Source organism: Zerene cesonia, chromosome 22, assembly GCF_012273895.1.
Source record: "Zerene cesonia ecotype Mississippi chromosome 22, Zerene_cesonia_1.1, whole genome shotgun sequence".
Classification (NCBI taxonomy): Eukaryota; Metazoa; Arthropoda; class Insecta; order Lepidoptera; family Pieridae; genus Zerene; species Zerene cesonia.
In genome coordinates, this window is record NC_052123.1 from 2616650 (window position 1) to 2631552 (window position 14903).

Below are 14903 nucleotides of genomic sequence, written 5' to 3' on the forward strand. Positions count from 1 at the left end.
ATTCTAGGCACCCTAACATCACATTGATACGATACAAGACATCTAAAGCGATTTAGACATACTGATCTATTCAACAGCCAGAACAATTAATTCACACCCATAAAATTTATATTCCTGTGAAAACGTAATCAGATAAACGGAACGTTGAAATTAAAACGAAACATTAAGGGCCCCTGGATGATTAGAATAAATTTGTCAAGCCACGTTAATGGAATCGTGGAATCCTTTAAGATAACGGAGGAAAATGAGCATTCGATTATCTTGATGCAGAGTTGAACGTTAATCTTTAAACAAAGCCGAATGGCCCGTAAGCAACGGCCTTAGATAAGATAGAATAGGGAATTTATCAAATATACGTACAAAGGCCTATTTAAATTAATTTCATGATCCCTTTGCATATGAATAGGGCGTTCAACAGATTGATCCGAGAGTTTTTATTGAATTTCGGGTCATAAAAATTGTTGTATTGTGAAGCGTTCTAAAGGAATAAATTATGCCAATTACGGAGCGATTTCTGTTAAGATATCATTTCGAGCGCTTCGCGTATTTTCTGAATAGTTAATGCGGATGAAAAATGGTAATGGATTTGACGAAAAGGAGATATTTGTTTGCTGTTATATATTCACAGTTAGTATCACTGTATTAAATATTCTTTATAAACATATTTTCAATTACGTTATAAGTTGACAGCTTTTAAGGGATTCCTGATTAGTTTTCTTTCAATCTATATATGCAAAATCGATTGATGTTCGTATGATTCGCTGAAACTCAAGAACGTCTGGGCGTATTGTGATATTTTTTTTCATTTTGGTGTAAAAGGTAAGAACAATAAGGAAAATTTATCAAAATATTATCTTTGGCGCTGCTTCGTTGGGTCTACTAGTCATTAAACAACTATTTAATCAGCTTCAAATTCACTAACTCCCCATTAATAAAAGGCTCAAGATCTCTCTTCGACATTTCATCTGTTTGCATTAATACATATATCATTTGTAGCGGCCTTAAAAGGAAAATCTCGTTTGTCATTTATTTCTTCAAAGATACAATAAAGCATATTATTGAGACAGATTATACATACACCAAAAAAAAATCGATAACAACCTATCCGTATCGCACAATCCTTCCTACTAATATTATAAATGCGAAAGTTTGTAAGGATGTGTGTGTGTGTTTGTTGCTCATTCACGCAAAAACTGCTGAACCGATTGCAATGAAATTTGGTACGTAGACAGCTGGACAACTGGAATAACATATGGGCAAATTTTATCCCGATATTCCTACGGGATACGAACTTACGCGGGTGACACCGCGGGGTGCAGCTAGGAAATTATATTACTACACGTATAACATCCGCGAAGAAATCGTGTTTAACAAACAACAAAATGAAAATATTAATAAACGTGAAAAGAAAATATACCCCCACGTAAACGTACCAGCCCTACGATCATAGAAATCTCGTCATAAGCTTAGTAAATGTAACAACACAAACTTATTCTGCCCGTATAAAATGTGGAGCACTTAGAAATATTGAGCATTTATTTCTCTGAGTTCCTGCTTGAAAAACGTTTCATATTTCCCACAATTACTACTTTATTTTCAAGATGTTACTTGACGATTTTATACGGTGTTAAAACATTACCTGAGTGTTTCTGCGATTCTACCGAAACTGTGTTAATGATTTTTTTGTAATCAGTATTTTAAGCTAATTTATTATATGAACCCATTTAAATAAAATATTTTATTAATTTCTATGATGATGCCTACATGTAACAATTTCAATTCCTTCCATCGCTTACATTTTCCCTTCATGCATGTCATGTTTTTATTAATACAACAAAATTAAGCAACCAAATATAATTAACCATAGCGAATTATGAACCAACTAGCCGCGCCCCGCGGTTTCACCTGCGTTACTCCGTGTCCTGTAGGAATATCAGGATAGAAAGTTACCTATATGTTATTCCAGTTGTCCAGCTATCCACAATCGATTGAGTAGTTTTTGCGTGAATGAGTAACAAACACCCACACATCCTTAGAAGCTTTCGCATTTATAATATTAGTAGGATAGTAGGAAGGATAGCAACGAAGTAGGATTATGGATATTAAGCTAAAAATAATACAGTTAGCCGCGGCATTGACTCGAATTTTTTTAGAAGTATTACAATGCAAAGTTTAAATGAACCTAGCGCATAGACGACACTACGAATTCGAGTCCTAAAGTCGTCGCGTTAACGTTCTTTATTCAACACAAGTTCCTTTACATAGACAATTTTAATAACAATTTATGATACCAGAAAGAAAAACAATATTAAATCAGACAATATAAATCGCACATCGTCTATATTTATAATACCACACGATATGAAACAAAATGAAAATAAGGCGGGAGAGAAGAGAAATGTACAGATTTCCAATTTATTAAAAACAAACAGAATTTTCGCGCCTGACTGAACAAGAAAAAACAATGGTGCTTTTATAATATTCTCCAGGCCCGTATTCAGGAAGTGCAATTAAGAATTTCCCGTAATATTCGGATCGAATGGGCGGAGGGCGACGTTAAACGTCATTCGGTGGCTTTCACTGGTCTGATGTGTATACAGCATTAGATGAATGAGACTTTCGTTTTATTCCATCCTATTTCAATTCCCTTTGGAATGAGTATTGCAAGGGGAAATGGGTTTTACAGTTCTGTTCTGTGTTTACAAAGATTATATTGGCGAGGTTCTTATTTATTATTTTAAGCTTTTAATAAAAACTAATGGTTACGTTGTAGGACTTCTTTCGAGCCCTTACCAAAACAATACACCAAGGAAAGAAATAAAGACAGACATTATCATGATTCAGATTTGCGTAAATGTTTAGTATTTTTGATAAAGTAAGGGCCTAAATATTATTAACGTGAATTCGGCCCTGGACAGAGTTGAACTAGAAACTCCTACGTGATAATGCATCGGATAAACATAATACAATTAATGACCCGCTATATTAGATAAATCATTATAGAGAGTACATTTTTCTTTAGTTTATTATTTCTCTATAGTGACTGCGTGGATTTATAGTTTATACGATACTAGCTGCGCCCCGCGGTTTTACCCGCGTAAGTCCGTATCCCGTAGGAATATCGGGATAAAAAAATGCCTATATGTTATTCCAGTTATCCAGCTATCTACGTTCCAAATTTCATTGCAATCGGTTCAGTAGTTTTTGTGTGAAAGAGCAACAAACACACACACATCCTTACATACTTTCGCATTTATAATATTAGTAGGTCAGTAGGATGATGCGGATCTAATAAAATTTGCATGCCCTTTGTGGCCAATGTGTTGATCTTATTGTAATCTTTGTATACTTTTGTACACACACAAGCAAATAAAGAATTATTATTAATTTTTTGTATATTTTGTATTCTGCTCTCATATTTGAGGAGAAAAGCATTTTGCGGGCTTTTGGCCAAACAAAAGTGCTGATACTTAAGTATATGTTAGAGAAATAATTCTTTCCGCGTACGGTGAAGCTTTGGAACGATTTACCAGCTACGGTGTTCCCGAACAATTACGACATTGGGGCCTTCAAGAAAAGAGCGTATATGTCCCTGAAAGGCCGGCAAAGCACTTGTAACCCTAGTGTTGCAAGTGTTTATGGGCGGTGGTGACCACTTAACATCAGGTGGCCCACCTGCTCCTTTGCTTGCTCTGCCATAAAAAAAAAAAAAAAAAAAAAAAAAATGTAGTAAAAGGTGGGATAAATAAACATTAAAATACTCGAATAATCTAAAGATAAGAATTTACGGACTAATCGGCACGTGAGATATTTTTGAAAGAATAGAAAAAAGGGCTATTACAGCAAAAACCGCGGATTCCCGCGGAGTCCCGCCTCGTGATCAATTCTTTTCTATTCTTTCAAAATTTCTCATTTTTTAAAGCATTTCTATGTATAATATCTATATCTAAAACTTAATTAAACGGCACGTGTTTAAAATCACGGCCTTTTGTAAAAGAGTGTGGGTTCAGCTATGTATACTTAGTTTTTAGACTAGTGTAAAGCTTTTAGTATATTATTTATTTATTCTTTATTGTTCTTAACAAAAACTACAAAAACTTAATAAAATTACAATATAAACAATACAATATATTATATAATATTACGTTTCACAGAAGGCTTTCAATAATATTCCGTATCTACATATAATTAAAGCATATAATTACACAAACAACTTTCGTGTGTAGGAACGCAACACAATACGTGTAATGGTAGGTAAAACAGGAACAATATAATCTCTTACCTATATTATTAAGTGCATTCGAGATAGATAATGCGATTATTAACCCAGCTAGATTCCGTCTTGTTAAGAATTACTCATAAGTAACAGGCTGCGTTCATAGACACGCGATAGCGAGGCCTCGGGAGAAAAATACAAAAACATTGTGTACTCGCTGCGCCCCGCGGTTTCACCCGCGTAAGTCTGTATCCCGTAGGAATTTCGGGATAAAAAGTTGCCTATATGTCATTCCAGTTGTCCAGCTATCTACGTACTAAATTTCATTGCGATCGGTTCGGTAGTTTTTGCGTGAAAGAGCAACAAACACACACACACATCCTCACAAACTTTCGCATTTATAATATTAGTAGGATTATAAGTAGGATTTGTTCCAAGAAATATCCTTCTAACGTTATAAACGCCAAACTTTGTCAGTATGAATGGATGTTTGTTACTCTTTTACGCGAAAACAACTTATTGTATCTGTATGAAATTTAATACAGATATAGATTATAGTCTGGATTAGCAGATAGACAATTCAGCCGAGTAACGGGATTATTGTGGGAGTCGAGCACGCTTCGGCACGAATTGGGCCAGCTCGCACCGGGGAAATACCACACCCCCACAGAAAACCGACGTGAAATAGTGGCATGCCACTGTGTTTCGTACGGTGAGTGGGGGAGCCGGAGGCCCGTTTCCTTTTCCTCGCCCGTCCCAGTCCATTCCTTCTTTCCAGTCGTTAATTCATTCCTTTTCCCTTATCCCAAAAAAGCGGGCAGCGCATTCGCAGAGGCCCAACCTTTGTGAATGTTCATGGGCGGTGGTGATCGCTTATCATCAGGCGATCCACCAGCTCAGTTGCCCGCTATGACATATTAAAAAAAAAAAAAAAAACCAAGCGAAGCGTGTTCCAGCTGTCCCTTCATACCGAAATTTTCCGCTCCCGCTACCGCTCGTACCATCACCGCTCCACGAAATCAATACAACACTGTTTGTACAACATAATTGTACCTCAATTACTACCGAACCGTGAGACCGAATTAACCGAAAGTTTGTTTCGAGAAGCGATTGCGTGTTCCACAATGGACATGTAACAATACGTTTATATGTCGAGTATTTATATGATAACAGTGAGTTGAGGCATTATATTCATCATCAGCCCACATATGTTCCCACTGCTGGGACACGGGCCTCCTATGAGGGTTCAGGCCATAATCCACCACGCTGGCCAAGTGCGGGTTGGCAGATGTCACAGTCTTTGTCATCACATGTCGTCGAACTTTTTTTTTTTTATTATTGGACTGGCCGGTTTCCTCACGATGTTTTCCTTCACCGTTTTATGCAGTGGTGATGTTATCTACATGTGCAGATAAATTGAAAAATCAATTTATTTCCTGCACGCTCGCCCGGTCTCGAACCCCGACTTATCGACCTAAGTCCGAGGTTCTCACCACTGAGCCACCACTGCTTATATAGGCATAATATTAAATATGATGTTTTCTAGTATTTCAACCGACGTTCCCAAAACTACGGAGGTTCTCAATTCGTCGTACTATTTTGAGGTGTATTTCAACCGACGTTTTTAAAGACTAAGGGGTTCTCAATTCGACTGTATTGGTATTAGGGTGTACTTTAACACGTTCCCAAAAAAGTAAGAGATTCCCTATTGAACTGTATTATTTTTAGAACAAAAAGCAGTGATGGCTCAGTGGTAAGGACCTCGGACTTCAAAATCGATAAGTCGGGGTTCGAGACCGGGCGAGCGCGCAGGAAATAAATTGATTTTTCAATTTATCTGCGCATGTAGATATCATCACCACTGCTTCAACGGTGAAGGAAAACATCGTGAGGAAACCGGCATGTCCAAGAATTAAAAGTTCGACGGCATGTGACATCTGCCAACCCGCACTTGGCCAGCGTGGTGGATTATGGCCTGAACCCTCATAGGAGGCCTGAGTCCCAGCAGTGGGAACATATATGGGCTGATGATGATTTTTAGAACAGTGAAGACACAAGACAACATGAAGACAGAAGACCGTTACATTTGCATTAGGCTGTATTTTCATAAGAAGACAGTCGAATGCAAATATAAAAAAAAAATAACGTAAATTAATATTTTTTATAGAAGATTACGTCGACGATATATAAACTATATACTATAAGTATATAAACTAAAACTATATATAAAAACTAAAGAAATACTTGCTTTTAAGAAAACGCGTTCTCGTATAATCTAAACGAATATTAAAGGGGAAAGATTTGTGTGTTTGTAATGTTTTCACATAAAAAATAGTCTACCATTTTTAGAAATTATTTCCATTAGAAAGCTACATTTACACTGCCTGATATAGGCTATATAATACAAGAGGCTCGTCCCGGCTCCGCCCGGATATCAAGATTTCTGTTTCCAGACAGCTCATACCCTACCTACCCTGTCTTTATACCAAATTTTATAAAAATCCCTTAAGTAGTTTCAGCGTGATTGGCGTACAAACATCCAAGCAAACATACTTCCACATTTATAATATTAGTGTGATATATCACGGGCGAAGCCGGCATGGACCGCAAGCTTATAGACACCTTACCTCTGGAACCCGAGCTGACTTGGCACTGGTATTTGGCATCGTCTTCAAGCGTCACATCACGAATATCGAGAGAATAGTCCCCTGCAAAAGTAAATCAATTAAAATATTTATTCAATAAATGTAGCATTATGTACAACTTCCTATAATAAGATTATCCCATAGGCATTTTTATTTCGCTTACTTTTATGACAAAAGGAATTGTTTTATGAGACAAAATAATCCACAAATTAGGGAATCAAAATTGTCACTAAAACTGACACACACAGACAGACAAGTTTGTGTGTTTGTGTGTATCAACATATATACAATAGTTAGTGTATGTGTACAAATATGTTAAGTTTTCATAATACACTATCTCTAACCCTCATAGGAGGCCTGTGTCCCAGCAGTGGGAACATATATGGGCTGATGATGATGATGACTTTCTCTAATGTCGTATTAGATATCCATTTTAAAATTGTGTTCTAATTGTTGATTTTTTATATATATTATTTTTAATAGTATTGTGTAATACTTTATTGGACGATGTTTTAACCAAGGCTGGAAAAATTGCCCCCAACTGTCAAATTTATAGCGTTCTTAACCTAAAAAAAAAATACTACATACCAAACCAATACATTATAATGTATTATGATGCATTTACAAATTTCTGCGAATAGTAACGTACACGCATATGTAAGTAGTGACCTCAATATTTCCCTTGAAATTTGCCAAACTACTGTACAATTCAACAAAGTGTGAAACAGTGATTCGTGACTCTTACTACGAGTGTTACGTCGAGTTGCGCGACGACTGGCGTACACGAATGTGTAAATGCACCATTAAATAAACTTTATGATACAATGGATTAGGTATCGCATGTCATTTTAACAACAATAATATTATTGTACGTACGTCTCAGGGGAGGAATTTAATTCTGAAACACTAGATCTAATTATAAACACGACGGTGAATGAAATACATAATGGAACATCGCTGAAGTATTTTTTGGTTTGTTACGTCATAACGTTCGATTGGTGAATCGATTTTGATGATTTTTGATTAGAAGCTACCATATGCTGCCATATAAATTTGGTCCGGTACTGACAATTTGATGGCAGTTGAGAATTCGTTATTGAATTCAGAATATTGCATACATGAAGTATATTATCATAGTGTTAAAAAACTACAACGTAATAAACATATTTTGTACATTATTCTTTAATATCTGACATGTTTTCAATTAAAAACGGATTCAACACTACACCACTTTGTGTATCACAAAATTAATTATGCGTAAATTTGTAAAATGTGTAACTATCAATAAAAATTAATGGAAGCATAATTCAAAACAATGTCTGCATTTTAATGAAATTAATATTGTAGGCATAACATAGACCCTATTGTCGCTTTGATACACAATATTAAAGACATAAATATAAATGATTGATTAAATATTTAACATATCCATCATATACATATAACAATAACAATTCAATCTCTCTTTGAATCACATTATCCTACTTCCTACTAATATTATAAATGCGAAAGTTTGCAAGGATGTGTGTGTATTTGTTACGCAAAAACTACTGAACCGATTGAAATGAAATTTGGTACGTAGACAACTGGACAACTGGAATAATATATAGGCAACTTTTTATCCCGATATTCCTACGGGATACAGGCCTAAGCGGGTGAAACCGAGGGGCGCAGCTAGTAGATTATATGGTTAGACCAATAGGGCATTATACAATTCGATATGGAATATGCCTTAGATATTTGAAGAGGCTGAAATATTTGAGACCCCGTGAAAAATAGTATCATCATCCTTATGCATACTTTATATCTCTAAATATCTATATCCCGGCTGAGAACTGAGAAGTCCTAGGTTCGGTTCACGGTGGGAACCAGCAAAAGATTGACCGAGTAGAAAAATGGATCAGACCAATGTCGTGAAATGTATTTTAATTAATCACCCTACAAAAACAATTACCTTTGAACGCAGGCAGAGCCCGGGCGAAGGGCCAGTCTTGTATTATTCTATTTAGAATTGTAAATCAGGTAACTAATTACATTAAACACGTTACAGCCGTCATAATGATCAAAAGGTTAACAGTTTAATATCACAAAGATACCTTTACGTATGACGTCTGTTTGTTTAATATAATGATATTGCTCAATATCAAAGAGCTTATATATAGAGTATTTAAACGGTATTTAACTAGAATATTTGATAAACCACTTAATTATTATACAAAAATAATATGGATGGTATAAGTCCAACGCCTCTAACTGTGAAAATGAGAAACATTATCAGGGCCTGAATATTTATAGTAAATGTACAGGTAAGTGGTGTTTGCTTTATTTATTTTGTGTGGTTTTTATCTTTTGAAATCTTGTGATTATTCATAGTACAAACTTATTATACTTTTTCTTAATTAGTTGCTCCCGGCGGTTTCACCCGCGTAAGTCCGTATCCCGTAGGAATATCGGGATAAAAAGTTGCCTATATGTTATTCCAGTTGTCCAGCTGTCTACGTACCAAATTTCATTGCAATCGGTTCAGAAGTTTTTGCGTGAAAGAGCAACAAAAACACACACATGCTTACAAACTTTCGCATTTATAATATTATAGTAGGATAGTAGGATATGTCTGGAATATTTTTACAAATGCCTATTGAAAATCAGACCACTCGTTTCAAAGGCTTCGAAGGAGGAAGGAAAAATCTGATAATAACTGTAGTATTACACTTTATCAAACATCAATAACTGTTATCGTTAACTCAACTGTAAAAACAACATTTTAACCCTTTCAAGATATATCTTGAGTTTATTTGATTTTTGTACGTTTTGTGATTTATATTATACTTAAATAATAACAATCGATGTCCATATAGGTATATTTATAAATATTTTCGTCCTTATATCTTTTTTTTATGTCACAGTCGGCAATGGATCTGGTGGGACGCCTGATGGTAAGCGTTACCACCGCCCATGAACATTTGTAGAGGCGTAAATTCGATTACAGACCTTACGCCTCTACAAATGAATTGCCGACTTTAAATTGGGAAGGCATTAAGAAAGGATTGGCGAGAGAAATAAAGGAAAGGACTGGGAAGGGGAAGGAAAAGGATATGGGCCTCCGGCTTCCCCACTCACCGAACGAAACACAGCAGAATGCTATTTCACGCCGGTCTTCTGTGGGGGTGTGGTACTTATATCTTATAGATTAATCAAGTTAGCATTATAAAAAATGAACATAATAGTAAACCAACCTTCTTCATCGCTTCCGATCATTTTATACCGGTCGTAGCCACTCAGGTCTCTATGCAGACCTAGACCGAAGTCGTCCTTCGTCCACTGAAGTTGACCAGCCTTGTTTTCCACCCGGCAGGGTAGGGTCACACGCGACCCTATCACTGCTGTCTGTTAATAAAATATTATATTAGTGGCAAGCAATTCAGTTGAAAGCCCAGCTCGCGGTGGATCTCAGCTATGTTTTATGAAAATCAAAAGTTAAAGGTGGCGGCCACCAGAGAGTCGGATTAAATAATTTTTCACAACTCCCTTAATATGCGTATAAATTGAGAGGAGAGGGCTCAAATAGTAAAATATACATACATTATACGCTATTTGAAAATTTCAAATTGAAGATGCCAAACAACGTATCATGGAGTCGGAGGGTACTATAATAAAATTTATTTGTGAAAAGTTGGTTTATAAAATAACAAATAATATTAATATTAACATATTACTAAGCATACTGGTGTGCTACAAATGTTTATTGTTTTAAATTTTTAGGTCAAATAAGGATACAAGTGCCCTTTTCTCCGAGTTAATAAATGACATATCTTTTAACTAATATTGTTAATGAGAAAGTATGTTCATTTGTCTTTCTGTCACATTGAAATGAAACGATTTTAATAATATGATTTTTAGATCACGACTAGGACCCTGGTCCTGGTCCCAGGGACGTTTTTGTAGAAAATTATATTTTTTAAAGATAGCTAGACACAATGGATAAGATAGATTTTAATTTGTTAAATATCTTCTTATCAATGGTAATGATAAAAGTATTACTGATAATAACAAACTGAACATCTTAATAAATGTCCATTATGCTAGAGGGAAACGGTAAAATTAATAAAATGTCGGATTAATTGACGCGATAACTTCGTTTGATCTCATGTTAAGCTCAGATAAGATACGTGGGAATTAATAGTAGCGCATCAGACTGTCCACTTTTCAATATATTGCGCAGTAAGGGCTTGTTCAGTGCCAAGGATTCTGTTACCTACATATGAAGTACGCATTTACCTATCCCGGTCGTTTCGTTTGTTCTTATCATGAACTAGCAGTTCACCCCGACTTCGCCTGACGAACATATATAGCCTGTGTCACTCGGCGAAGTTGCAGCTGTCTAATGGTGAGAATTTTCAAAATCGGTTCAGTAGTTTTTCGAGATTATCCATTACAAACAAAAATACAAATTAAAAAAATAAATAAATAAATAAATAAAATTTCTTTATTTGTTTTAAAAATTATTCCTATTTATATTATAAATGGGGTTACTCTAGATTATCGGTCCGTCAAAGCTTTGTTTGTTGTATATATCTGTTAGAAACAAAGAAAAAGTATTTTATGGCAAAAAATATTATACTAATACATTATTTCCTAAGCTATACGGCAAACGGACACAGCCTCAGCGAAATGCCGTACGTCGTAATGCTGGTCCGGTATTAACTACAAACATATAAGCATAAGCTATATATATTAGCTTATAGCTCCGGAATCACGTGGGTATAATATATATAGGAGAATTTTTGAGTTCGCTCAAATAATTCCGTAAACAGGCGCGTTTAAAGAAATAAACAACCAAAAATTACATCTTTATATTGTCACTATTTTTTTAGTTTTTTTCTATTTGTGTAAAGTGAAGGCACTCAAAAACGGGCTAGCTCTGTTAATATATATAAAAGTACCTCATTGAACTAAGATTATTCATATATTGTATTACATACATCCATTTCTATCTAGAGAAATTAATAGTATGTTTTGATTGAATTAAATGTTAAATACTTAGTAACATTTTGTAGTATATCTTATTTACCGTACAATGCGGTTATTTCCTACCTAAAAAAGATATTTATTTATAATAGGTACAATCCAAAAGGACAATGCAAACTAATTTCATCAATAGCATTCGTGAGTGTATAAACAGCGAACTTATTGCTAATAGTCATTCTCTATAAGCAACCTTACATAGTATAATTATTTCAATAAGTATAAAACATTTAATTTGTAGTCAATTAGCTTTCAAACGCTTTATAAATATCATAGGGAGAGGTGTCCATTAAGTACATGAAACCGATAGAAAAGAAGGAATTCAATTGCTGAGGCGTTATCACGGGCGGCCGAGAGATTAGGCGTTGCTACGGTTTGGTAAAATGACGCGTGTTCGAATCCCACCTCCCCTATTCTTTAAAAAATCCTCATTTATAAAACATATTAATTGCAAATTCGTTCGAATACTAGATTCAGTTAAACCGTTTCCTGTTTCAAACGTCACATAACCTGTATAATAACTGTGAGCAGCGTCAAGCGATCGTTTATTTAATTCAATAAATCAATTAACATAAATTGACGTCTCAAGTATCCACGGGTATTCAATTCTATGATAGTATCGGACATTTCACGGAAGCGAACTTATTTAAATTCTTATTCCCAGTATTGATGATAATTTTATATTGTGTCATTAAAGATAATTATATAATTGGGTTAGTGTTGAAGGGTTATTCAGTTCTGAGGGTCGTTTATTAATAATAAATCGATTGTCAAGCTATTTTCACAAAATACGAAAGAGGTTTTCAATTTACATCCATATTTTTGTGTTTAATAGGAAATTGTTGTCAGTAGATCCCAATGATTTATCGCTAACTAGCTTTTGCTCGTGGCTTCGCATACGTTAAATCCTGTAAAGTTTTGATAGATGTTACTATTAACATATAAACCTTGCTCTTGATTCAATCTATCTATTAAAAAAACACCAAGATCAGTTGCATAGTTTTAAAGATTTAAGCATACATACATTAGGACAGAAAGTGACTTTATTTACACTATGTACTGATTAACAGATGTTCATAACATGGAGAGATATATGTACGTTGTTAAAATGCATACTGTATTAAACGGTATAGTCCAAAGACCGAAGTGAATATTACATATGCAGCATTTCGTCTTACATTCAGTCTTGTCCAACGTTTCTTCGCGATACGTTCTGTGATACGCAGATGACTCTTTAGAATTTTGATCTAACGATCTTAGTATCAAATATTATGCTCGTTATAATCAGATCTAACTAATAAGAAATTGATAAGTTGTAACGGATTTTAAACGCGATTAATTATTATATCAAATAACCCGACGTTGCGGGGAGAAGTAGAGGATTAGACGTTACATGTCTCATTGGTCATATAAAAATTGATTGAACTACTTCAGCCTATTTCTTGTATCATTTGATATACATATTGTGAAACAATCCCCACCCCCACCCAAAAAGGGGCTGGACCCTTTTTTAAATTGCGGGCGCCATTTTGAAAATTTATATTGACTATATCACTTCCATAATTCTGATGAATACGACACCCTATATATCAAAATCTGTGCAGCCGTTCAGGCTGTAAGGCGAGCCAAAAAATTCTCACTCCTTCCGTCACAGTCAGGTAACGTATGTCCATAGTATTGTTTGTATGTATGTATACTATACTCTGTATTACGGTAAATCATATCACTGTTAAAACGAGCGAAATTAAAAATAGACATGACAAAACTATACCGAACTTATTAAGTCTGTCTCGTCTATTTGCAAACTCGATTAAACCTACAATCCCTCGACTAGTTCTCAAGTTATTCGTTCCGGAAATATAAAGGAATGTGAAATTTTATACCATTTTGTCGTACAGTGAAAGCGAAGCGATCGGATGCTATATGATACTATAAGATGGGCTTGGGGTTACCGTGATTTCTTAAAACACTACTAAATCCAGTTTGGAAATTGTATACTTTGTATCATCTACATATTTTACATGTATTTTAACTTACTTTTACATTCCAAGATCAAAATGAGACAGATCAGTCTAGATGTTTTGGATTTTAGCGAGACAAACGAACAACAATTCTTTTTTTTTTGGAAATATATAAACGATATTTTTGACTATTCATCGAAACATATGTCCTTTAATCATATACATAAGCTGAAACCCTTGCTATATTTATATACAAAAATGCAATCTAATACCCATTTAAATAAATGTTACATATATCACAATCGACACGTATGACAGAATACATTGAACAGAACAATTATAATAGAACTATAATGTAAAGAATATAAGCAGCGATAATAACGCTATGATTAATAATATTTTAATAGTTACAACTTACATGTATTATATTTAGATTGTCCTATTATAAAATCACAAAAACCAACTCTTCAAATTTCATAAACAAATACAATAAAATCACAAGCCTACTTACAATTTTCTTTATATTATAGCACGTCGTCTATGATACATATTTTATCGCCTATAGTATTCAGAGATCAAGTATACATGTAACGACTCTTCAGCTTTTGAAATACAGTGCTACTTTATCTTTATATATTTATCTTTGGAATGGAGGGTGTATCACCATCGCATCAGTGTAACCTTCAGAATAATCCTCCGGACATCACTAGTCTTCGGTATATTTAACAATCTATACAGATAACAACAAGACACATAGCATTTGGAATAGACAATAGTGACAATACAATATCTTCAGTCCTATCACCATTTCAAAGACTAGTTTATAGCACTGTATATAAGATCGGAAATTGTCATTTCAGAAGAAAAAGAAGAAGCACTGTATATTTGCAAACAACATTTACAAGTAAATTTAAGAACACTTTTTTTTTATGTCATAGCGGGCAACTGAGCTGGTGGTTCGCTTGGTAAGCGATCACTACCGCCCATGAACATTCGCAAAGGTAGTGCCTCTGCGAATGCGCTGCCCGCTTTTAGTGGGTAAGGGAAAAGGAACGA

The 14903-nt window shown here is 34.8% G+C and overlaps 1 protein-coding gene across 2 annotated transcripts in view; it reads right to left on the reverse strand.

Moving 5' to 3' along the window:
* The window catches only part of LOC119836000 (irregular chiasm C-roughest protein-like), a 97433-nt gene that overhangs the window by 39051 nt on the left and 43479 nt on the right, over positions 1–14903 (reverse strand). For both annotated transcript variants that reach the window (XM_038361159.1, XM_038361158.1), the window contains exons 3-4: positions 10098–10248; positions 6844–6924 (exon numbers count right to left, since the gene is read on the reverse strand). In XM_038361159.1, coding sequence (XP_038217087.1) covers positions 6844–6924; positions 10098–10248 — 232 coding nt within the window. The remainder of the gene's footprint in view (positions 1–6843; positions 6925–10097; positions 10249–14903) is intronic.